This window comes from Astyanax mexicanus, chromosome 21 (genome assembly GCF_023375975.1).
Source record: "Astyanax mexicanus isolate ESR-SI-001 chromosome 21, AstMex3_surface, whole genome shotgun sequence".
Taxonomy (NCBI): Eukaryota; Metazoa; Chordata; class Actinopteri; order Characiformes; family Acestrorhamphidae; genus Astyanax; species Astyanax mexicanus.
The window spans coordinates 2,062,782-2,086,086 of NC_064428.1; the positions used below are offsets into that span (position 1 = coordinate 2,062,782).

At 39.9% G+C, this 23,305-nt stretch overlaps 2 protein-coding genes across 6 annotated transcripts in view; one reads left to right on the top strand and one right to left on the bottom strand.

Annotated features, from left to right (window-relative positions):
- The window catches only part of LOC111194578 (protein diaphanous homolog 1-like), a 275,332-nt gene that overhangs the window by 97,832 nt on the left and 154,195 nt on the right, over positions 1 to 23,305 (bottom strand). The window lies entirely within an intron of this gene.
- Positions 1 to 23,305, top strand: part of LOC125785703 (centromere-associated protein E-like) — an 84,777-nt gene that overhangs the window by 50,207 nt on the left and 11,265 nt on the right. For 2 of the 5 annotated variants that reach the window (XM_049469766.1, XM_049469764.1), the window contains exons 31-45: positions 5,147 to 5,440; positions 5,710 to 5,931; positions 7,429 to 7,647; positions 7,752 to 7,904; positions 8,019 to 8,111; positions 8,625 to 8,708; positions 9,031 to 9,147; positions 9,243 to 9,422; positions 10,004 to 10,159; positions 10,266 to 10,346; positions 11,078 to 11,173; positions 11,328 to 11,516; positions 11,725 to 11,940; positions 12,838 to 13,044; positions 13,149 to 13,352. In XM_049469766.1, the coding sequence (XP_049325723.1) occupies positions 5,147 to 5,440; positions 5,710 to 5,931; positions 7,429 to 7,647; positions 7,752 to 7,904; positions 8,019 to 8,111; positions 8,625 to 8,708; positions 9,031 to 9,147; positions 9,243 to 9,422; positions 10,004 to 10,159; positions 10,266 to 10,346; positions 11,078 to 11,173; positions 11,328 to 11,516; positions 11,725 to 11,940; positions 12,838 to 13,044; positions 13,149 to 13,352 (2,511 nt within the window). Of the gene's footprint in view, positions 1 to 5,146; positions 5,441 to 5,709; positions 5,932 to 7,428; positions 7,648 to 7,751; positions 7,905 to 8,018; positions 8,112 to 8,624; positions 8,709 to 9,030; positions 9,148 to 9,242; positions 9,423 to 10,003; positions 10,160 to 10,265; positions 10,347 to 11,077; positions 11,174 to 11,327; positions 11,517 to 11,724; positions 11,941 to 12,837; positions 13,045 to 13,148; positions 13,353 to 16,369; positions 16,589 to 16,692; positions 16,846 to 16,994; positions 17,200 to 21,600; positions 21,805 to 23,305 lie in introns of those variants that run through there. The other 3 variants (XM_049469763.1, XM_049469765.1, XM_049469767.1) reach the window with 3 other exon arrangements.

The following is a 23,305-nucleotide window of genomic DNA, read 5'->3' on the forward strand; positions in this document are numbered from 1 at the left end:
ACAGGGTCTCAAGATTGCATCAAGACCAAATTTGTTTTGATTGATTAAGGACTTAAAGACAAGTTCGAAAAGAGCAATTTTTACTCTTTTGGCCACTGATGAAAATCTTTGCATTTTTGGTAAACACATGTAATTACAAAGTTGTAAAGGCTACAGCAAAGTATACAACTAAAAAAGAATAACAAGCCTAGGCCACTTGTACCTTTAGATATAACTGATTTTCTGCTATAGCGCCCCCTTGAGGCCAATCAACGCCATATTTTAATGGATGATAGAAGGCCCTGAGATACATGTAGGGTATAAGTATCGTCCTGATTGGTCATTGTTTAGCATGTCAAAAGCTTGCTGGAAACTGATTGGCTAATAACGATCGCAAAAATTTGCATATCAAATTTTCCTTCTGTAAAACATTAGGACATAGGCCATAGATGATACATGTCAAAGGAGAGCTTCATAGCTTGTACGGTTCCTGAGAAACAGATTTTTAGCTTTGGCTCCGCCCCCTGGGGGCGTATGTCTACACAGATTGACGGGCTACCTCAGAATCATGTTGGCATCAAAGTTGTAAAGTGGCATTAGTGTAGGTTTAAGCATTCAAAAGTTACAGCTGTTAGAGTAAATTTGGGTGTGCCACGGTAAGATTAATGTGCATATGGCGGCCATATTGTTTACAAATTTCACAATTTTTTCGATAATTATTGAGGTTGGGACTCTGCTGAGTTGTTTGACACCAAAAATGACAGGATTGGTCAATGACCCTAGGACAAGTTCTCAAAAGTAGGTTTTGCATATTATGCTAAATAGCAAAAAATCTAAGTGGGCGGAGCTTAGTGGTTCTATTGACCTTTTTGATTTGCCATTAACCAAGGAATCATACAATGCAAGAATTTTTGCTCTAGCTATCAGGGTGTAGGAGTTACGAGGCCAAACGCGTTGACCTTCGCCATAGCGCCCCCTTGAGGCCGATCGGGCTCATGTTTTGAATCTGAGTAGCGGTGAGAAGTACTACCATATGACCAAGTCTCAGCCCTGTAGGCCTTACGGTTTCTTCTGCCCAATCACTTCTATGGCAGAAAAAGAATAAGAACTATAATAATAATAATAATAATAATAATCAGAACAATTACAATAGGGTTTCTAGCACTACGTGCTCGAACCCCTAATAATCAGAACAATTACAATAGGGTTTCTAGCACTACGTGCTCGAACCCCTAATAATAATAATAATCAGAACAATTACAATAGGGTTTCTAGCACTACGTGCTCGAACCCCTAATAATAATAATAATAATAAATATAGCCGCAAGCGGCGATTTACGGGGTTCGAGCGTTACAGGCAAAGAGACCCCTGGAGGCCAGTTAGGCTTAAAACATGTTGCCGGTTGACCGGCATCGCCAAACTGGATGAGGATGACCAGCATGACCGTGAAGACCAAGCTAGATTACCAGCATGACTAATCTGGATGACAAACTTGTTGACCATATTGACCAAGCTGGAAGACCATAATGACCAAACTGGATGACCAGCATGGCAAAGGTGGTTGGCCAGTATGACCAAGCTGGAAGACCACCATTACTATGAGGACAAAGCTGAATGACCAGCAGAACCATAATGACCAATGTGAATGGCCAGCATGACCAAGCTGGATGGCCAGCATAACCAAGCTGGGTGACCAGCGTGACCATAAAGACCATAATGGCAATGCTAGATGAGTGGTGTGAGTAAACTAGTTGAAAAGCATTGATAAATTGAGCTGTAGTGTTCATCAGGTTTTATGTGGTGTCTTACTGCACTCTACTGGGCATTTGGTGAAACAAATTCAGTTCTTAAATTGAAAAAATACAAGGCATAAAAAGGGCATATAAATAACCCGTATATAGTATATAAGTTTTGACCTGATTAACATTCCGCCTGTTAAAAGCTTGCTGGAATGTGATTGGCTAATAGTGACCACAAAAGTGTCCATATCAAATTTTCATTTGGTGTACCATTAGTGCATGGGCCATAGATGATAATTGGCTAGGATGACCTTGATAGCTTGTATGGTTCTAGAGAAACAGCTATCGAGCATTGGCCCTGCCCCCTGGGGGGGTGTATGTCTACTTAAACTGACAGGGTATCTGAGAATCATGTAATGATCAAAGGACTGAAGTGGTATTAGTGTCAGGTTAAGCATTCAAAAGTTATAAGTGTTAAAGACATTTTACTGCACCATGGTAGAACTCATTTGCATATGGCGGCCATATTGTTTATAAATGTAAAGCTTTTTTTAATAATTATTGAGGAGTAAGCTCTGCTGAACTGTTTGACACCAAACATGTCATGATTGGTCAAGGATCCAAGGACAAGATCTCAAAAGTAGGTTTTGCATATTATGCAAATTTAAAAAAAAATTAAGTGGGTGGAGCATAAACAAGAATGACCCTGGCGGCTGACCAGCATGAACAAGAAGGATAAATATGTTCAATTAAGCAAGACAAGCAAGATTGAATAAGTTCAGCAGAGCTTTAATTTAGAATAATTCACCTGTAGCTGTTTCACCAAATGACCACCAGAGCGCAGCAAGAGACCACATATAACCTGCTGGAAATCTATCACTCTATCAGAAAGACAGAACATTCCCTATCAGTGTGTTTCTATTTATTAAAAAGAGAAGAAAAGTCCGATTGAGCTCCAAATTGGTACTCATGATCAAGTGGTCTGTATATACATGTATGTAAATTTGTGTGTTGATAGGGTCAAAGGTTCCTGACTTCTGACCATTTAGGTTTGAAAAAAGTGATAATACAGGCTTATGGCCTACAAAATGGCTGTTGCTCTTTGGCCATATTAGAGGCAAAAAATATCTGATTTGGCTCAAAATTTGCAGTCAGGATCACAATATCAGTCTATATATGTATGTCAATTTCTGTGTCAATAGGGTCAAAGGTTCCTGACTTCTGTCCATTTAGATTTGAAAAAAGCGATAATACAGGCTTGAGGCCTACAAAATCGCTGTAGTTTTCCAGCCGTTGTAGAGGCAAAACATGTCCGATTTGGCTGAAAATTTGCAATCAAGCTCAGATTATCAGTCTATATATGTGTATAAATTTGTCTGTTGATAGGGTGAAAGGTTCCTGTCTTCTGTCCATTTAGGTTGGAAAATAGCGATAAATAGAATAAATTGAAAATAGTTATTTTTTCACTGTAGAGCCTACTGAAGACTTATTTGGCTCATACTTGGCACATGTACTTCAAATGTCATTGTTAATTAGTAGCTTCAACAGTTTTGGCATGTTTTAAACTTTGACAGAGTTTTGGCCAAATAACTCTGAAAAGGCTTTCACGTACATGTTTGATCAAGGTTTATGGGCCTCAAATAGTTAAAATGTCAAGATTTTTTTGATAATTATTTACCTACAGGGTCTCAAGATTGCATCAAGACCAAATTTGTTTTGATTGATTGAGGACTTAAAGACAAGTTCGAAAAGAGCAATTTTTACTCTTTTGGCCACTGATGAAAATCTTTGCATTTTTGGTAAACACATGTAATTACAAAGTTGTAAAGGATACAGCAAAGTATACAATTAAAAAAGACTAACAAGCCTAGGCCACTGGTACCTTTAGATATAACTGATTTTCTGCTATAGCGCCCCCTTGAGGCCAATCAACGCCATATTTTAATGGATGATAGAAGGCCCTGAGATACATGTAGGGTATAAGTATCGTCCTGATTGGTCATTGTTTAGCATGTCAAAAGCTTGCTGGAATCTGATTGGCTAATAACGATCGCAAAAATTTGCATATCAAATTTTCCTTCTGTTAAACATTAGGACATAGGCCATAGATGATACATGTCAAAGGAGAGCTTCATAGCTTGTACGGTTCCTGAGAAACAGATTTTTAGCTTTGGCTCCGCCCCCTGGAGGCGTATGTCTACACAGATTGACGGGGTACCTCAGAATCATGTTGGCATCAAAGTTGTAAAGTGGCATTAGTGTAGGTTTAAGCATTCAAAAGTTACAGCTGTTAGAGTAAATTTGGGTGTGCCACGGTAAGATTAATTTGCATATGGCGGCCATATTGTTTACAAATTTCACAATTTTTTCGATAATTATTGAGGTCGGGTCTCTGCTGAGTTGTTTGACACCAAATATGACAGGATTGGTCAATGACCCTAGGACAAGTTCTCAAAAGTAGGTTTTGCATATTATGCTAAATAGCAAAAAATCTAAGTGGGCGGAGCTTAGTGGTTCTATTGACCTTTTTGATTTGCCATTAACCAAGGAATCATATCATGCAAGAATTTTTGCTCTAGCTATCAGGGCGTAGGAGTTACGGGGCCAAACGCGTTGACCTTCGCCATAGCGCCCCCTTGAGGCCGATCGGGCTCATCTTTTGAATCTGAGTAGCGGTGAGAAGTACTACCATATGACCAAGTCTCAGCCCTGTAGGCCTTACGGTTTCTTCTGCCCAATCACTTCTATGGCAGAAAAAGAATAAGAACTATAATAATAATAATAATAATAATAATAATCAGAACAATTACAATAGGGTTTCTAGCACTACGTGCTCGAACCCCTAATAATAATCAGAACAATTACAATAGGGTTTCTAGCACTACGTGCTCGAACCCCTAATAATAATAATAATAATAATTAATAACATTAGAAATGGAGCACGGTGTGTAGTTAGCTATATTGCTAACTTGCAAGGCTTATTAATGCACTCATCCTGTTTACTTCTATGACAACCGAGGCTCTTAAACACCTCTAGTTAATCTTTTTACAAATTGTTGGAAAAGAGTCAGTTTTAAGATCCAGACATCTTGCGAGTCTGGCACAACTCCAGCTCGCCATAATCTGTGTTGCATTCAGTTCATCTGCTTCAGCTTCTTGGGTTGTTTTCTACCATCTACGTCACGTATGACGTACGTGTGTGACAGGCTCCAAAGACGGCAGACGTTTCCAAATAAGTCTTTTAAGCTGTATTTCTTGAATTTGTGTGGGGAAAAATGCTTTTTAACCATTGGGCTGTATTTAGGTGTTTGTCACAAAATATTATTAAAGGCTAAGCACCAGATAGTGTGAAATTGCCAATCTTAGCATATAGCGTGCAGTTTAGCGAAAGTTGACCCTTTTGCTATTGTTGATTGTAAATTTGCAGTTGGATGAGCTCACAGCAGCACTCCAAGCTGTGCAAGGCGAGAGGGATTGTTTGCTCACCACTAAGACGACCCTGAGTGAAGAAATGAACAGCCTGAAGGAAGAGATTGAAAAGACCAGAGAGGATCTTCTCAAAATGGAGAGTGAACTAGTAGATTCCCAGCTTAAGGAAGCTCAGCTGAGTGAGCAGCAGACAGAAAACTCTGAGAAGCTTGCGAAGGCCCAGGCAGAGCTGGAGGACTTCTCTGTGGAAAAGAACAGATTGCTTACTTCTCTGGAAGAGGCCAACCTGAAAGTAAGTTTCTTTTTAAAATGCATGGACCTGCATGTGGGCCAATACATCAGTTTGTTACTTTTAACATTTACATATTAAGTTTGTATTACTTGGTGAATAAATGTCTTATCCAATATGACATTAAATAAGTCTGTAGCTAAAGGGAGACATCTATGTTTTTCTAGATAAAATGGATCAGATATTAATCATTACTGATAAGCCTTTTCTATTGACTTTTTTTTCCGTTTTTACTGCTGATTCAGATTATAATACATTTGTGCTCTGTGCAGGCTGTGCAGTTGGGTGAGGCCCTTGAATCTCTTCGTCATGAAAGAGAACAGCTTCTGTCTGAGGAGGTGCAGGAAGCTCCTCATAATCCCGAGGAGCTGCAGATCCTCCGTGAAGCTGTTAAATCAATAACTGAGGAGAGAAGCCAGCTCCAGGAGATTCTTCAGGCTCTCCGTGAAGAGCATAACCAGCTGAAGAGAGACCTGGAAGAGAGCAATGACATGGTATAATTTAATTGATCTTTTTTTTTTTTTTTTTTTTTTTTTTTTGCACTGTAAACTGTGTTTAGTGGAGCCTACATTCTAATTATTTCATGTATTTTTATTTATTAATTTAATATATATATATATATATATATATATATATATATATATATATATATATTTTTTTTTTATCTGGTGCCCCTTATGTATAAATTTTACCAGTCAGGTTGTAGGGAGAAGTAAAGCCACTCCGCTAAAAAAAAACAGCATTATAACAGATGTTTCAGTTTAGTTCTCCAGCAGCATTAGCATTTGCCGCTCAGCGCTAGCTCTTTTGCAGTTCAGATGTGAGTAGATCAGACTGTAGAGTGCACGTTTACCATGTTAAAACAAGCCACTAGTGCTAATGCTGCTGCTGCTGCACTCAGTCTTAGTGGAAATCTGGAAATCTAAGCTTACTGTAAATAAACAGAAGTGCTTTTCCAAAATAAACCGTTTTCAGTAGTGAAATCTGTAGATTAACATCCAGCGACTTTAAAAAGAAAATGTTTTTATGAATTACAGTTTTGTTTACTTAGCTTTGCTTCAGTGAGGGTGATGTTTCTGTGTACTTTGATAAGCAGACACATTGCAATATGCAGATCAATCCATAATACTGAAAAAGAAAATAATAGCAATAAATCACAAAACCTACTGTTCAAATATAAAATAGTACAACCATAAAGAGATGCATGACAAAATAAATATTTTAGAAATATATTTAAAGCTCACCTTCCGCGAAAATCCGATTTTCCTTGTTTTTTGTGGAATACAGTAGGTCTCTCCGAGTTGAATGTGTACACCTGCACATTAAACTGTTTTGCAGCCCCCATTGTCTGCAGGAGCTAAGCAAAGAAATCCCCCCTCCCCCCCTCCGAAAAACGGGTGAATTTTGAATTATCTTTCTGCCTACATAGGCAGAAACTCACAGTACAGCCCACCTTGGCTCGAGAAACACCCAGAGGCGGAGCTGATCAGTCAGGAGGTGGGAGGCAGTGAGCGGCAGAGCGGCGGAGGGGCGTCGCAGTGCTCCTAGCCAATCAGAGGAGAGATAATTGCATGCTGTTTGCATGTATGAATATTCATGAGCAAAGCTGGAATCCGGTCATTTTGGACACACCACTAAAACAGTCCATTAAAAAAGAGCTATACAGAGACACCTGAGCACTTTTTTTTTACAAAAACGGCTCACATGTCATTCATTCATACTAGAGACCACAACTAGACATTTTAAAATGAAAGAAAAAACGACGGAAGATGACCTTTAACTAAAACTGCTAAAATGTCTAGTTTTTGTCATCTATGGACGAAATCTAATAACTGTGACTAAAATGTGAGACATGCATACAATTTAGCCAAAAGACTAGAACTAAAACTAAATCTAAATCATTGATCAAAATGAACACTGTCCTTAATTTGCACAAGTGAAGTTATTACAAAAGTGCAACTAATCAGATTGTTAATCTCTCATTACTGCAGATGACACAGCTAAGAGAAGACATGCAGTGTGTTACTGCTGAAAAGGACTGTCTTCTGGCAGAAAAGGCTGAAAGCAACTTGACTAACATGGAGCTGGAGAGCCTTCATGCAAATGTTCTGTCTCTAACTGAAGAGCGGGACCAGCTCCTAGAAGTGCTGCAGGGGCTCCGAGAGGAAAAGAGCAAGCTTAAGGTTGAATTGGAAGAAAAGGATGAAATGGTAAGGGACGACAAACACTTTCACTAGTAATTTTGTGTTTCTTGCATGTTTTGCTAAATAAGCAGATTCAGTCAGGTGATTGATGTTTTCTTTGTGCTGTTTAGATACAAGAGTTGAAGCAGCTTCAGGCTGCTGATAAAGCCCGTTTGTTAATGAAGGATGCCTCATGCAGCATCGCTTCCAATGACTCTGGCTCATCCTTTAATGTGAACGAGGAAGGAGGTCAATTTCAGGAACTGCTGCAAGGAGTACGAGAGGTAGGAGTGTTTACCTTACTACTGGACTGGAACAATATTCCATTTATTTTAACTCCATTGTGTTGTAAATGTTGCTGTTCAGGGCCAGTTTTATTAAAATAATTTTCTTTTTAGCTCATCCAAGTCCAGAGCGAGTTAAAACAACAGAAACGACAAGGCTCAGAACAGCTGAGCCCCGGAGATGCGCAGGAAGCTCAGCTTCAACAGGTCAGTTGATTTTTTTTTTTTTCTTCTCTTTTGTTTTATGACTTTGCTAGTGATTATTGGCCATTTTTAACACTTATTGCTGATGTAGCAAAAATACCTCTCCCCCCCCCCCAGAGTTGTTAATAAATGTTCTGTTTTTTATTTATATAAACATATAAAAATGGTTGAATATTTGAAATGTAGGCCATACAAAATTACAATTTAGCAATTTTGAAAACTGGCCACTTGACAAACCAGCTAATTCCAATTTGATCATCCAAAATTGTTTTATAAATTATTTGCGCTCTTTACAAAGAAGAAATCCGGTGTGAAAAATGGACTTTGTGTAGTGAAACATAAGTAAAAACTTATGTGGGCCTCACCCACCTTGCCAGAGCCAGACACGTCTAGTCAAATAGGAGCTGACAGTGCTAGAAACAGCATGGCAGTTTGTTTCTGTGTTATTTGTGCAAATAACACATTAGAGTGTTACTTTTTGGACTTGGTGGACTTAAATGTTTTACTGTTGTTTAGATGCAGGTCCTCAAAGAGGAAGTGGAGTCTTTGAGGAACGAGAGAACAGTGCTCAGAAAAGATCTTCAGGAAGCAGCCGAAATGGTAAAAGTTTGTGTGATTGTTCATTTTTGAAGAATTCATGGGGATGCACTGAATTTTTGCCAACTAAAAATATTAATCCCATCACAGCCAGTGTGGAGTTGAGGCACTTTTTGTAAAACCAGCAAACCTATTTATTGGTGGTGTGGAGTAAATTGTACCAGAATGTTTTTTGTGTATTTAAATAATTCAGTGGTAGAAGGTTTTGAGAAAATACCAAATTAAAGACATTTTACTTTCGATGCAACCCTTCCAATTGACCTGCTGATGACTTGTCACTAAGATTCAGATGGCAAACTAAAAAAAAGTTTTGTTTTTTTCTCAGTCAAAAACCTACCAGGACCTGCTTCACTCCACTAAAGAGGAGCTGAAACAGCAGCAAAAAGAGAATGCAGAGTTAATGACCCAGAGTACAGAAAAGGAGTCTCAACTCAGACAACAGGTAAGTTCTGTTCAGTTTGTTTTTTGCCACCTCATCACTGATTCATTAGTATTCCTGTGTGCCTGACTGCTTCATTCCTTTATTTTTCCTTTTAGCTAAACCAGTTGAGTGAAGATCTTCTGTCTCTGCGAGGCCTGAATGACCAACTTCTATCAGAGAAATCCTCTGAGACTCAGGATCTCAACACAGAGCTGCAGAGTCTTCAGACACGCATTACCTCTCTTGAGAAGGAGAAAGAGACACTTGATGAAATGCTTAAGGAGAGTGAAGGAAAGGTAAGAAGCATTATCTGGGGGGTGTGTGTGGGGGTGTGGGGGGGGTGTGGGGGGGGGGTGTGGGGTGGTGTGTGTGTGGGGGGGGTGTGTGTGTGTGTGTGGGGGGGGTGTGTGTGTGGGGTGTGTGTGTGTGTGTGTGTGGGGTTGTGTGTGTGTGGAGGGGGTGTGTGTGTGGGGTGTGTGTGTGGGGGTGTGGGGGGGGGGTGGGGGGGGGGGGGGTGTGTGGGGTGGTGTGTGTGTGTGGGGGGGGGGTGGTGTGTGTGTGTGTGGGGGGTGTGTGTGTGTGTGTGGGGGGTGTGTGTGTGTGTGTGGGGGGTGTGTGTGTGGGGTGTGTGTGTGTGTGTGTGTGTGGGGTTGTGTGTGTGTGGGGGGGGGTGTGGTTTTAGCATCAATGCGTGATGCATACGTTCAAAAGTTACGTACTTGACAAGACTTTTTTTTTTTTTTTCTTGGACAATCAAGCAAAGGCAGATTATATCTGCCCAATAATATTCATTTTACTCCAATATTGGAAACACAGATTGTGTCATCTTGTAAGGTTGGACACCCTTTCTCACTTCTTAAAATGTGGTCCCCTACAGAGACAGCAGTTGGCTGAAGAGCTTGAAAGTCTTGGTGGCATCAAAGACCAGCTCCTGAATGAAAAGACGCATGCAGAACAGCTCCTGGAGGTTCTCAATGGGGTCAGAGAGGAGCGCAGCCAGCTCAGTCAGGAGCTGCAGGAGAAAGTGGAGAAGGTAACTTTCAAATCTCATTTCTTGAATTTGTTTAATTTGTTGCGGAATCAGTTTTTGGTATTTTTTGTGTGATGTTTGGCTAAAGTATTTTTATTTTTTTCCCTAGCTGGCACACATTGAGGAGAAAGTACAAGGTCTAGAGAAGCAGAAACTGCAGCTTGAAACTGAAGTCAATACTTTGAGCCAGGTTGGGATTATATTTATTTTTTTTGATGCACCAATATGATTGTATTTTTTCTGAAACAAGAACCAAACAAATTTAAATGTTTGGTTTCATGTTTGTGTATTTACGCTTGGGGTACGGTGAGATTTTTCAGAGGCACACTCCTAACACAGGGCTATAAGAATCATTGGCAAGATGCAGCACAAATTACAACTATGTTACCATAGTTTCACAGTGTAGTTTCAATGTTTTATGGCCATTCTCTTCTAGATAACTTTCCTATTCCACCTTAAATGGTGCAACAGACGGCAAATGCTGCAGCATTTAAGGAAGAACGAAAAAATTATAAAGTTAATAAAAGCTTATTTTAGCTCCCCATCACAGAGGAATTAAAGAATGCCCAGTAGTAATAAATTGCTGCACCATCTGCTGCCCCCTTTCTGAAGATGAATGATGCCCTAAAGTTAACTAGTTAACCAGCAGCACCACTGCTATATATCTGTATTAACTGCTTGAAGGTCTTGTCCCAATTTTTAGGGGGAGGATTTTGCCCCTTCCCCTTGTAACTACTTACAAATATTATAACTAATATAATAACTATATATTTTTTATTATTACTATTATTTATACACACACACATATATACACATATATTATTTGGGATAAATAATTTTGGGTGCTCAACTTTTGATGTTGAACTTTTTTAAGTGTTTTTTTTTTTTACTTATTCCTTATTCATTTGTTTTTTCCCCCAGTCTCTTCAAGAAGCTAATGCTCAGACAGATGTTGCCTCCAAACGAAAAACGCTAATGTTGGTTTCTGAGATGGAGACTTCTAATGAAAAGCTAAAGGTACTTCAATTTGATCTTTTAAATTAATCTAATCTTTCTGTTGGGTTAACTGTAATGAGAAGCAGTGTTTTCCAGCTTTGATATTGGTGTTTTCATGCATGCATGCATCTTCTTTATTTCTGTTTTGTTTTTTTCTTGGTTTTCCCCAACAAAGGCTGCATTCATGAAGCTTCAGCGAGTCATTGATCGTCCAACGCCAGTAGATCCTCTTGCAGATGACATTAGAAAAGAATGGCCCTTGTTGCACCAGCTGGTTGCAGTCCTTCCAAAGTCCCAGAGAGCTGTATGTTCTAGTCTTACTTCCAAAACGAATCAGCTTCACAGCGTTCTTGGGAAAACTGGGGTAAGGGTCATCATCATTAGCATGATTTTATTTTTTTTAACACAAACCTGATTGCTGATCTGCACACACCATGTTTAAAACATGAAGATAGAGAGTAATCCTCTGTAATGCACTCACTGAAAGATCTATATCATAATTGTAGGAAATGAAGATAATAATAAGAATTTGAACAAATTTGACAGACCAACCAAACCCTCCCTCTCTTTAGGTGACCTTAAAGACAATAGCCCAGCGCCACAAGGCTCACTTCATGGCTCAAATCCATCGAGACGTCGCGTCCTTTGAGGAGAGAAGACTGCAAGATGTGCTTATCCGGCAAACTCAAGCTCCCTCACGTTCCGTCCAGATGGTGCGAGAAGATTTGCAGGAGATTTGGGACCAGCGACTTTTGGAGTTGTTGGGAAAACGCAAGCAGTGTCTGCAAGTGAGTGTAGTATTCATATTGCTTGAGTGTTCAGAATTGTCTACAATATCCTTTAATAATACTAGAAATTTTCATGATCATTGATTTTATTGTCTCTGATCTGACCGGGCAACATTTTATTTGAATTAAAGTAAGCATGTTGTTTGATCTTGCATTTCGCAAGTTTCATTCAGGCCCTCACTGATTGGCTGAAAACACTCTGCCCTGCTTCGCCCCACTCAGTGTAGTTTTGTGCTTCAGTCAGAGACCTTATTATTGATTCGAATGGTTAGTTTATCTGTGTAAATGTGTTTGTGGCAGCTTACACTGTCACACTGTTTAATGTGTGGCTGGTAAGCAATCGACCAATCTGCAACTTTCATCCACAAGTTTCCTCCAATATGTCAATACACTGTCAAACTCACTTCCTTTTGCCTGCTTGTGTCAATACAGTATAATTACGATATTCATATTAACAATAAAAATGTAATTGGTAGCAGATTTTGTGAGTAGCGTAAATTGAAATATTTCAAAAGGGTTTAATACTCATATCACAGATATTTAAACATGGTCAAAAATGTAAGATTAGTATATAGACAGTATACAGCATATAGATCCATACACACTTTTTTTTTTTTTTTTTTTGTAAATAAGCTGAATAAATCCAATATTACAAATAGTGGCATGTTGGTCTTTGTTTGATGCTCAGTGTTTGGTAAATATTTTTAAGTTGCTTTTTTGTATTAGTTTGAAAATTATTTAAAAAAGTAAAGCAAAATAAACAGTTTAATTTTGTACATTTTTTGAGTGTACAGATTTAATAAAATGAAAAGCTGTCAATATTATCTCAGTTGTGATTTGTAAAAAGTCTCTTCGTACAAGATACAATAAGAAAATGTCTCTCTCCACCCGTGATAGGATATGGACAGCATTCTGGAGTTCCTGGAAGATGGTATAGCCAAGCATGCAGTCACTCTCTCTGAGGAACATCAGGCACAGATCAGTGCCCATGAGCAGAGCAGAGCGCTGGCCAGACGTGCGGACGAGGCAGCCGTGGTGCAGTTTTTTGAGCGAGAGCTTGTTCGTCGTACAGCATTGGCTGATCGTCAGAAAGCTTTCAATCAAGTAAGGCCTACTGTTATTTGCTTTATTTTTCTTAATTTAATTGACACATGCTGTAAATTCACTTTAATGATAATCATTCTTGTTTGAAATGATTTCTCTTGTAGCACCTTTTGGACAAATATGATTCGGCAGTGTCTGTCTTGAAGTCCTCGGAGAATAAGTCTCAGCATAGCCTAAAAGAGTTGCAGCGAGAAAACCTGGCACTGTTGCCAGGTCAGAACACTGACCCGCCTAAGACTGTGGCTGACCTACTTCAAGACAAGCAGTGCCTCTTGCTTCAGTTGCAGCAGGCGCAAAAACAAATGGAGGTAATGATTCTAGAAACTTGCAATACTTGGAGTTAGAATGACCTTTTTTTTCCTCTTTGGGGGAAATCTCTAATTTATTTGATGCAAACTTTATCAATATTAAGTATTAAATGAGCAGTTATAAAAAATAAAAATGATAGGAGATGAGATTGATTGGCTGTGTGTAGATTTTGACCCATATTTGGCAAGTTGCTCCAGCATTGCGTGAGGTCAGAATGCTGCAGTTCTTTATTCAGCCTCTTGATGGTAATGTGGACCTTCACACATGGCTGCAGAACCCCTTTAAAACCAGTGTTGTCATCCATGCTCTGTGTGCAGTATGAATGTTGCCACTTGTGTCAAACAAATTGGTCAAACTTACTTGTCAATGGGGGAAGCAAAGTAAAAACAATTTAACACTACTGACTGGGTACCCCTGTCAAGAGTACAGCACATAGCTCAGTACAGTGACTGTCTGAACACAGCAAAACTAGCAAAGTTAACTTAAGTTCTGTTCTGTACAGAAACTCGCAGTATCTAATGATGTATCAACAGGTTTGCTTGGAAAGATTAATGTGGCACCCAGACCCACCCTCTGTTAATATCTGGGATTGGCCAATAAGGCTAAAAGGCTACCAGTATTCAGGATTGTCTAAAAAAACACTGATCACATAAGACAGTACTGTATTTTTACTCTCAGTACTTTAGTAGTACATTTTAGAATATTACTTTTAAGTACAAAAATGTTTTAATACTTTAGTACTTCTACTTAAATGTGATGCTTAAAGAACACTTTAACTTCTACTCACAACTTTTTTATGATAGAGCGCTTGTACTTTTACTCTTTTAGTCTGGGTCTCTAGTATTTTTTTATACACATCCTGGTTTCACACAGTCAATTACATTACATTTAAAAAGGTCTCACTATGTAGGTATATCATAATGGAGCACTACACTGACCAAGCATGCTCTTAACCAATCAGCTGTCATTCTGCTATTTATTTGCCCTCGCCGCCCTTCTTAGTACTAAATGTTTTAACGTACAAGTTCAAGTGAGGTTTGTACAGCATGACTGTGTATCTGCAGAGCTTTTCCTTGTCTTTGTTCATTGTGTTTACTTTTTTGCCTTATGTATTTGTATTGACTACATGTATCTACTGTCCAGGGAATGTGTTCTACTAGATTGTAAGGCATTGCTGTAGGGAACTGATTGCATTCAGCTACACAAGCATTAGTGAGTTCAGGATGTTGGGTCATCAGAACTTCATCTAAACACCAACTGAGGATGGAGCACCATTATTTCAGTTCCACTGCTCCACCTCTCAATGCTATAGGGTTATTCTATTCTATTCTCCTGTGTCCTATACCTGGCATTAGTTATGGTGCCAATACTCAGCAATAGGTAAAACTTAAAGTAAATGAATGCATTTGTTAAAAAAGGTCCACAAAAATTGGACATACGGCACAATCATGTATTCATATTTTAGTTGCATCATGAAATTTATTTTCTTTCTGTATTAACAGGTTTGCTGATGCATTTCCTATTCATTTTGAAGCCTTGTTTCAGCATTTCTCAGTTCGTTTAATGCACTGCGAGTGAGAAAGAGTAAACTCTTAAGTAAAAAAAAAAGGGTTTTAAGGCATATCTAGTAGTGGAAAAAATGGTAGGAGGAGAAAAAGAGACACAAAAACAGGAAAATGCGTTTAAATGCTTCCCTTCCCACAGGGGTCCAGTTAAATTAGCTCTGAATGTTTTATGAGACCCAGCGTTTCAGCTCACACTGCTACTGCCAGGATAGGGAAATTGTCTTTAGGGCACAGACTAGAGGTTAGATCACACTGGGGGATGTGGTTATTGGTCAGTCTAGTGACATGAATGCAGACCAGACAAATGATATATAAATCACAGTGAAAATCACTGTAATGCTAATACAGCGTGATATTCTGTTGACTGTCATTCAGGCATGATGCTGAATGCTGCAGAAGACTTTTGTCATGGTGTGGGGTTCAGTTTAGTGCAATGTCAGATCAGCTTTGGTCTTTATTTCAGGCATTTAACAGCCGATGTTTAATGTTGGGCTTATAAGAAATTGATAAGTTATTGTTATAATTAGTAACAGTGTAATTAATTCTTGCAGTTATTCCAGGGCTTTACAAACTACTGCTGGTATCTTGTCAGTGAGGCTTGTCTAATAGCCTTGCTCATAAAGCTGCTAGACTAGGGTTAGCTTTTAGCATAGCACAGATACTTGTTCAAATCCTGTGCTTTCACTTTTTGTGCGCACAGCTTTCAACTTTCTTTCCCAGCTTCAGAACTGGCACACCTCTATTTCCTAATCTCCTAAACTCAGTCCAATATTTATAAATGTATACACACTCCCAATATTCCATAAGCAACCCATAAACATGAAAGAGAGTAAGTGACAGAGAGAGAAAGAGAGAAAATGTTTATTTTTGTTAAAAATGCACATAAATTAACATTTTTAATTGACACTGAAAGCAAACAAATGGAAAACATTTTTTTTCTTTTATATTCACACTTTTTTCCGCCATAACACAAATAAAAAAACCTAGATGTATTTTTCTAAAAAAAAAATAAAAAATAAAAAAGCAATTACAAAACTATAGTTAATAAATATGTATTTACCAACAAACTTCATAACATCCCAGCAGAAAAACTAACAAAGGGCTTTTAATTATGAATTAAAGATGCAGACACACCAGCCTTCTACCCTAGGTCTGGAGTAGCTTATCTGTGATTGCTAACAACCAGATTAAAGTATGTAATACTGCAGGCCTCGAATGGGCTGGAGAGTTTTAGCTTTAACTAAAACTGCTAAAATGTCTAGTTTTTGTCATCTATGGACGAAATCTAATAACTGTGACTAAAATGTGAGACATGCATACAATTTAGCCAAAAGACTAGAACTAAAACTAAATCTAAATCATTGATCAAAATGAACACTGTCCTTAATTTGCACAAGTGAAGTTATTACAAAAGTGCAACTAATCAGATTGTTAATCTCTCATTACTGCAGATGACACAGCTAAGAGAAGACATGCAGTGTGTTACTGCTGAAAAGGACTGTCTTCTGGCAGAAAAGGCTGAAAGCAACTTGACTAACATGGAGCTGGAGAGCCTTCATGCAAATGTTCTGTCTCTAACTGAAGAGCGGGACCAGCTCCTAGAAGTGCTGCAGGGGCTCCGAGAGGAAAAGAGCAAGCTTAAGGTTGAATTGGAAGAAAAGGATGAAATGGTAAGGGACGACAAACACTTTCACTAGTAATTTTGTGTTTCTTGCATGTTTTGCTAAATAAGCAGATTCAGTCAGGTGATTGATGTTTTCTTTGTGCTGTTTAGATACAAGAGTTGAAGCAGCTTCAGGCTGCTGATAAAGCCCGTTTGTTAATGAAGGATGCCTCATGCAGCATCGCTTCCAATGACTCTGGCTCATCCTTTAATGTGAACGAGGAAGGAGGTAAATTTCAGGAACTGCTGCAAGGAGTACGAGAGGTAGGAGTGTTTACCTTACTACTGGACTGGAACAATATTCCATTTATTTTAACTCCATTGTGTTGTAAATGTTGCTGTTCAGGGCCAGTTTTATTAAAATAATTTTCTACAAGATACAATAAGAAAATGTCTCTCTCCACCCGTGATAGGATATGGACAGCATTCTGGAGTTCCTGGAAGATGGTATAGCCAAGCATGCAGTCACTCTCTGAGGAACATCAGGCACAGATCAGTGCCCATGAGCAGAGCAGAGCGCTGGCCAGACGTGCGGACGAGGCAGCCGTGGTGCAGTTTTTTGAGCGAGAGCTTGTTCGTCGTACAGCATTGGCTGATCGTCAGAAAGCTTTCAATCAAGTAAGGCCTACTGTTATTTGCTTTATTTTTCTTAATTTAATTGACACATGCTGTAAATTCACTTTAATGATAATCATTCTTGTTAGTGTGATTGCAGTAATGCAATCACAGTATTGATCTTCTTAAGTCTTATTCTTCTTCTTCTTCTTCTTCTTATTAGTGTGATTGCAGTAATGCAATCACAGTATTGTTCTTCTTAAGTCTTATTCTTCTTCTTCTTATTATTATTATTATTCCACCTAGTGCTGGACGATATGGCCAAAATTCATATCACGATATATTCCTTAATTTCGGTCGATACGATATAATTCCGATATCGATATAAATACTTAGAAGGCCTCAGAAAACTGCTAAGAATCCCTGCAATGGAAATACGTACCTACTAGGGGTGGGCGATATGGCCCTAAAATAATATCACAATATTTCATGGTATTATCGCGATAACGATACTCTTGGCGATATGACAAAAAAACAAAAAACTTTTTTATTATTGTATACCATATGATATTGCACACCTTTAAGATATTTAAAAAAAAAAACAATTTTAGCAGATTTATAACAGAAGTCAATAATTGAGAATTACATGATACTAATAATAATAATGCACTCCAAATATCTCCATATATCCAGTATTAAAGTAAAATAAATGACACTTTACAGATATAATCTGTCTCTAGTAGATATTTAATAGGAAATTAGAAATGTGTGAGTTTTTCTTTTGCTTAAAACAGCAAAAAAATTAGTACCCTGATGTGATAATTAGGGGTGAGTGATGTGGCACGATATTTCAGAGTATAATATCGTGATATATGATATGGCACACCCCTAGTACCTACTACTGTCTACTTAATTTAAGTCTTTGAAACCTCCTTTCACGAAAACATTATAATACTTAAGAAATAAACAATAGTCAAGATAAATCAATGCTCAATTTTATTTGCATATAGCAAAATAAAAACATGACATCCCTGTCAAACATAAGCCAATATAACTATTACCAATAAAAATAACTTAAAATTAGGATAGAAGCAGAGCTTCTTAGTCTTTTGTAAACAATTTTAACAGATCAAAACAAAAGTGTTCCAACTAGGATAAAGAACACAAGAAGCCTTTATACACATAAAAGCAACAAGATTTCCCCGTCAAATAAACAAACCTATAGGCTTTATCAACTATAAATAACTTAGTTACAATATAAGCTACAAAAGTGCTTCAGCCAAAATACAACTCTTTGTGAACATAAAAGGAACATGATATCCCCGTCAAATAAACAAACCTAAAGGATTCATAAACTTTAAATAACTTAAATAACTTACAACATAAGCTATAAAAGTGCTTCAGCCAGTATAAGGAAAATATTGTATGTAGTGGAACTGATTGAGGTGGTGGAACAGATTAGATGTTTTAACGTTACCGCTGCTGGTCGGCTCCACTCTCCGGCACAATTTGCAGCAAACTGAAGTTTAGCAGACCTTCGAGAGTCGAACCAAATCCTCACCACTGAATTAGACCTCCCTCCTTCAATTAATCACTTGTGGAAGCGGCAGGGGCATTCATTTTGCATCAAAAATGTCCCGCGCTGGGAGCCAAGAGGACCCGCGGCTGACAAAGAGGACCCGCAACTGACCGCTGACCTCGCGGACCCGTGGGCGGACCGAGCGAACCAGAGGCGGACCGAGCGGACCCGTGGGCAGACCCGAGGCTAGGCTAGGCTCGGTTCTGTTCCGTTCCACTCCAGCGCGGAACATTTCAGATGCAAACCGAGCCTACCTTAACCTTGGATCCGCTCGTGCCGGCTCCGTTTGGCTCCAGCGCGAGGCATTTTAGATGCGTAGCGGACCCGAGCCTAGCCTAGCCTAGCCTAGCCTATCTGGCTACGTGCCTATGTGATTACGTCATCACGCACAGAGATAGTCCAGCTACGGAAGCTGATTGTGTTCAGCTGTGCGGCGAGCTGACGCCAGTAAAACGCATGTCCGTGACAGATTCTGTAAATAATACATATCGATATACCACAAAAATGATATCACCGTTATTGAAACATTTCTTATCGCGATAAATACCGATATCGAATTATTGTCCAGGCCTAATTCCACCTGTTTTTTGTCCGGTTAACTAGTGCCGCAGTTTTCGAAATATCGACTTCGTTCAAAAGAGAAAACGTGCGTCCATATCGGGAATGGTGGGCTTGTATACAGCTTTCCGATCGGAATAACGTTTTTCGTAAAAACTTCGTAAGTACGCGTTTTTTTGCCCATTGAAAATGAATGGGCAGAACTTTGCACGCCCGTGGACATCGCAATTTTTAAAATACGAAGATGAAACCAATTGAGGACCTGTAGAACTTATTGAGCTCTTTCCGAAAATATGCGTTACGAAAAGTTACGACGTACGGATTTCGTACGATTGTCGTACGAAGTGGCCCCATTGGAATGAATGGGGCCATCGGAGGACGGCAGCTAGATCGAAGGACAGGTAGCTAGAACTCCAGTACTGTGAGTGTATGGAGCAGCTATGGGATAAAACAGCATTAGGTCAAAAGTTTGGACACCCCGGCCCCCCCCCAGTACTGTGTGTAATGGAGCCACGGGTCAAAAGTTTGGACACCCCGGCCCCCCAGTACTGTGTGTAATGGAGCCACGGGTCAAAAGTTTGGACACCCCGGCCCCCCAGTACTGTGTGTAATGGAGCCACGGGTCAAAAGTTTGGACACCCCCGAACGGCCAGAGCAACCTAGCGTGCATAGCTGATTGATGTATTTGCACGTTGCGTAGCAACGTGCAAACACCATTTAATCTAATTTATGCATATACATCACCTAGGAACCACCTAGCAACACCTTAGCAACCACCTAGCAACCACCTAGCAACACCTTAGCAACCACCCCGGATACCATAGCAACACCTTAGCAACCGCCTAGCAACACCTTAGCAACCACCTAGCAAACACCTAGCAACACCTTAGCAACCACCACGGATACCATAGCAACACCTTAGCAACCGCCTAGCAACACCTTAGCAACCACCTAGCAACCACCTAGTAACACCTTAGCAACCACCCCGGATACCATAGCAACACCTTAGCAACCGCCTAGCAACACCCTAGCAACCACTTAGCAACCACCTAGCAACACCTTAGCAACCACCCCGGATACCATAGCAACACCTTAGCAACCGCCTAGCAACACCCTAGCAACCACCTAGCAACACCTTAGCAACCACCCCGGATACCATAGCAACACCTTAGCAACCGCCTAGCAACACCCTAGCAACCACCTAGCAACACCTTAGCAACCACCCCGGATACCATAGCAACACCTTAGCAACCGCCTAGCAACACCTTAGCAAACACCTAGCAACACCTTAGCAACCACCCCGGATACCATAGCAACACCTTAGCAACCGCCTAGCAACACCTTAGCAACCACCTAGCAACCACCTAGCAACACCTTAGCAACCACCCCGGATACCATAGCAACACCTTAGCAACCGCCTAGCAACACCCTAGCAACCACCTAGCAACACCTTAGCAACCACCCCGGATACCATAGCAACACCTTAGCAACCGCCTAGCAACACCCTAGCAACCACCTAGCAACCACCTAGCAACACCTTAGCAACCACCCCGGATACCATAGCAACACCTTAGCAACCGCCTAGCAACACCCTAGCAACCACCTAGCAACACCTTAGCAACCACCCCGGATACCATAGCAACACCTTAGCAACCGCCTAGCAACACCCTAGCAACCACCTAGCAACCACTTAGCAACACCTTAGCAACCACCCCGGATACCATAGCAACACCTTAGCAACCGCCTAGCAACACCCTAGCAACCACCTAGCAACCACCTAGCAACACCTTAGCAACCACCCCGGATACCATAGCAACACCTTAGCAACTGCCTAGCAACCACCTAGCAACACCTTAGCAACCACCCTGGATACCATAGCAACACCTTAGCAACCGCCTAGCAACACCTTAGCAACCACCTAGCAACCACTTAGCAACACCTTAGCAACCACCCCGGATACCATAGCAACACCTTAGCAACCGCCTAGCAACCACCTAGCAACACCTTAGCAACCACCCTGGATACCATAGCAACACCTTAGCAACTGCCTAGCAACACCCTAGCAACCACCTAGCAACACCTTAGCAACCATCCCGGATACCATAGCAACACCTTAGCAACCGCCTAGCAATACCTTAGCAACCACCTAGCAACCACCTAGCAACATCTTAGCAACCACCCCGGATACCATAGCAACACCTTAGCAACCACCTAGCAACACCTTAGCAACCACCTAGCAACACCTTAGCAGATACCAGCCAGCGCTGCAATCACACTCGCAGTTTCTGTAGGAACTGCAATCTAGTTTGAAATGATTTCTCTTGTAGCACCTTTTGGACAAATATGATTCGGCAGTGTCTGTCTTGAAGTCCTCGGAGAATAAGTCTCAGCATAGCCTAAAAGAGTTGCAGCGAGAAAACCTGGCACTGTTGCCAGGTCAGAACACTGACCCGCCTAAGACTGTGGCTGACCTACTTCAAGACAAGCAGTGCCTCTTGCTTCAGTTGCAGCAGGCGCAAAAACAAATGGAGGTAATGATTCTAGAAACTTGCAATACTTGGAGTTAGAATGACCTTTTTTTTCCTCTTTGGGGGAAATCTCTAATTTATTTGATGCAAACTTTATCAATATTAAGTATTAAATGAGCAGTTATAAAAAATAAAAATGATAGGAGATGAGATTGATTGGCTGTGTGTAGATTTTGACCCATATTTGGCAAGTTGCTCCAGCATTGCGTGAGGTCAGAATGCTGCAGTTCTTTATTCAGCCTCTTGATGGTAATGTGGACCTTCACACATGGCTGCAGAACCCCTTTAAAACCAGTGTTGTCATCCATGCTCTGTGTGCAGTATGAATGTTGCCACTTGTGTCAAACAAATTGGTCAAACTTACTTGTCAATGGGGGAAGCAAAGTAAAAACAATTTAACACTACTGACTGGGTACCCCTGTCAAGAGTACAGCACATAGCTCAGTACAGTGACTGTCTGAACACAGCAAAACTAGCAAAGTTAACTTAAGTTCTGTTCTGTACAGAAACTCGCAGTATCTAATGATGTATCAACAGGTTTGCTTGGAAAGATTAATGTGGCACCCAGACCCACCCTCTGTTAATATCTGGGATTGGCCAATAAGGCTAAAAGGCTACCAGTATTCAGGATTGTCTAAAAAAACACTGATCACATAAGACAGTACTGTATTTTTACTCTCAGTACTTTAGTAGTACATTTTAGAATATTACTTTTAAGTACAAAAATGTTTTAATACTTTAGTACTTCTACTTAAATGTGATGCTTAAAGAACACTTTAACTTCTACTCACAACTTTTTTATGATAGAGCGCTTGTACTTTTACTCTTTTAGTCTGGGTCTCTAGTATTTTTTTATACACATCCTGGTTTCACACAGTCAATTACATTACATTTAAAAAGGTCTCACTATGTAGGTATATCATAATGGAGCACTACACTGACCAAGCATGCTCTTAACCAATCAGCTGTCATTCTGCTATTTATTTGCCCTCGCCGCCCTTCTTAGTACTAAATGTTTTAACGTACAAGTTCAAGTGAGGTTTGTACAGCATGACTGTGTATCTGCAGAGCTTTTCCTTGTCTTTGTTCATTGTGTTTACTTTTTTGCCTTATGTATTTGTATTGACTACATGTATCTACTGTCCAGGGAATGTGTTCTACTAGATTGTAAGGCATTGCTGTAGGGAACTGATTGCATTCAGCTACACAAGCATTAGTGAGTTCAGGATGTTGGGTCATCAGAACTTCATCTAAACACCAACTGAGGATGGAGCACCATTATTTCAGTTCCACTGCTCCACCTCTCAATGCTATAGGGTTATTCTATTCTATTCTCCTGTGTCCTATACCTGGCATTAGTTATGGTGCCAATACTCAGCAATAGGTAAAACTTAAAGTAAATGAATGCATTTGTTAAAAAAGGTCCACAAAAATTGGACATACGGCACAATCATGTATTCATATTTTAGTTGCATCATGAAATTTATTTTCTTTCTGTATTAAC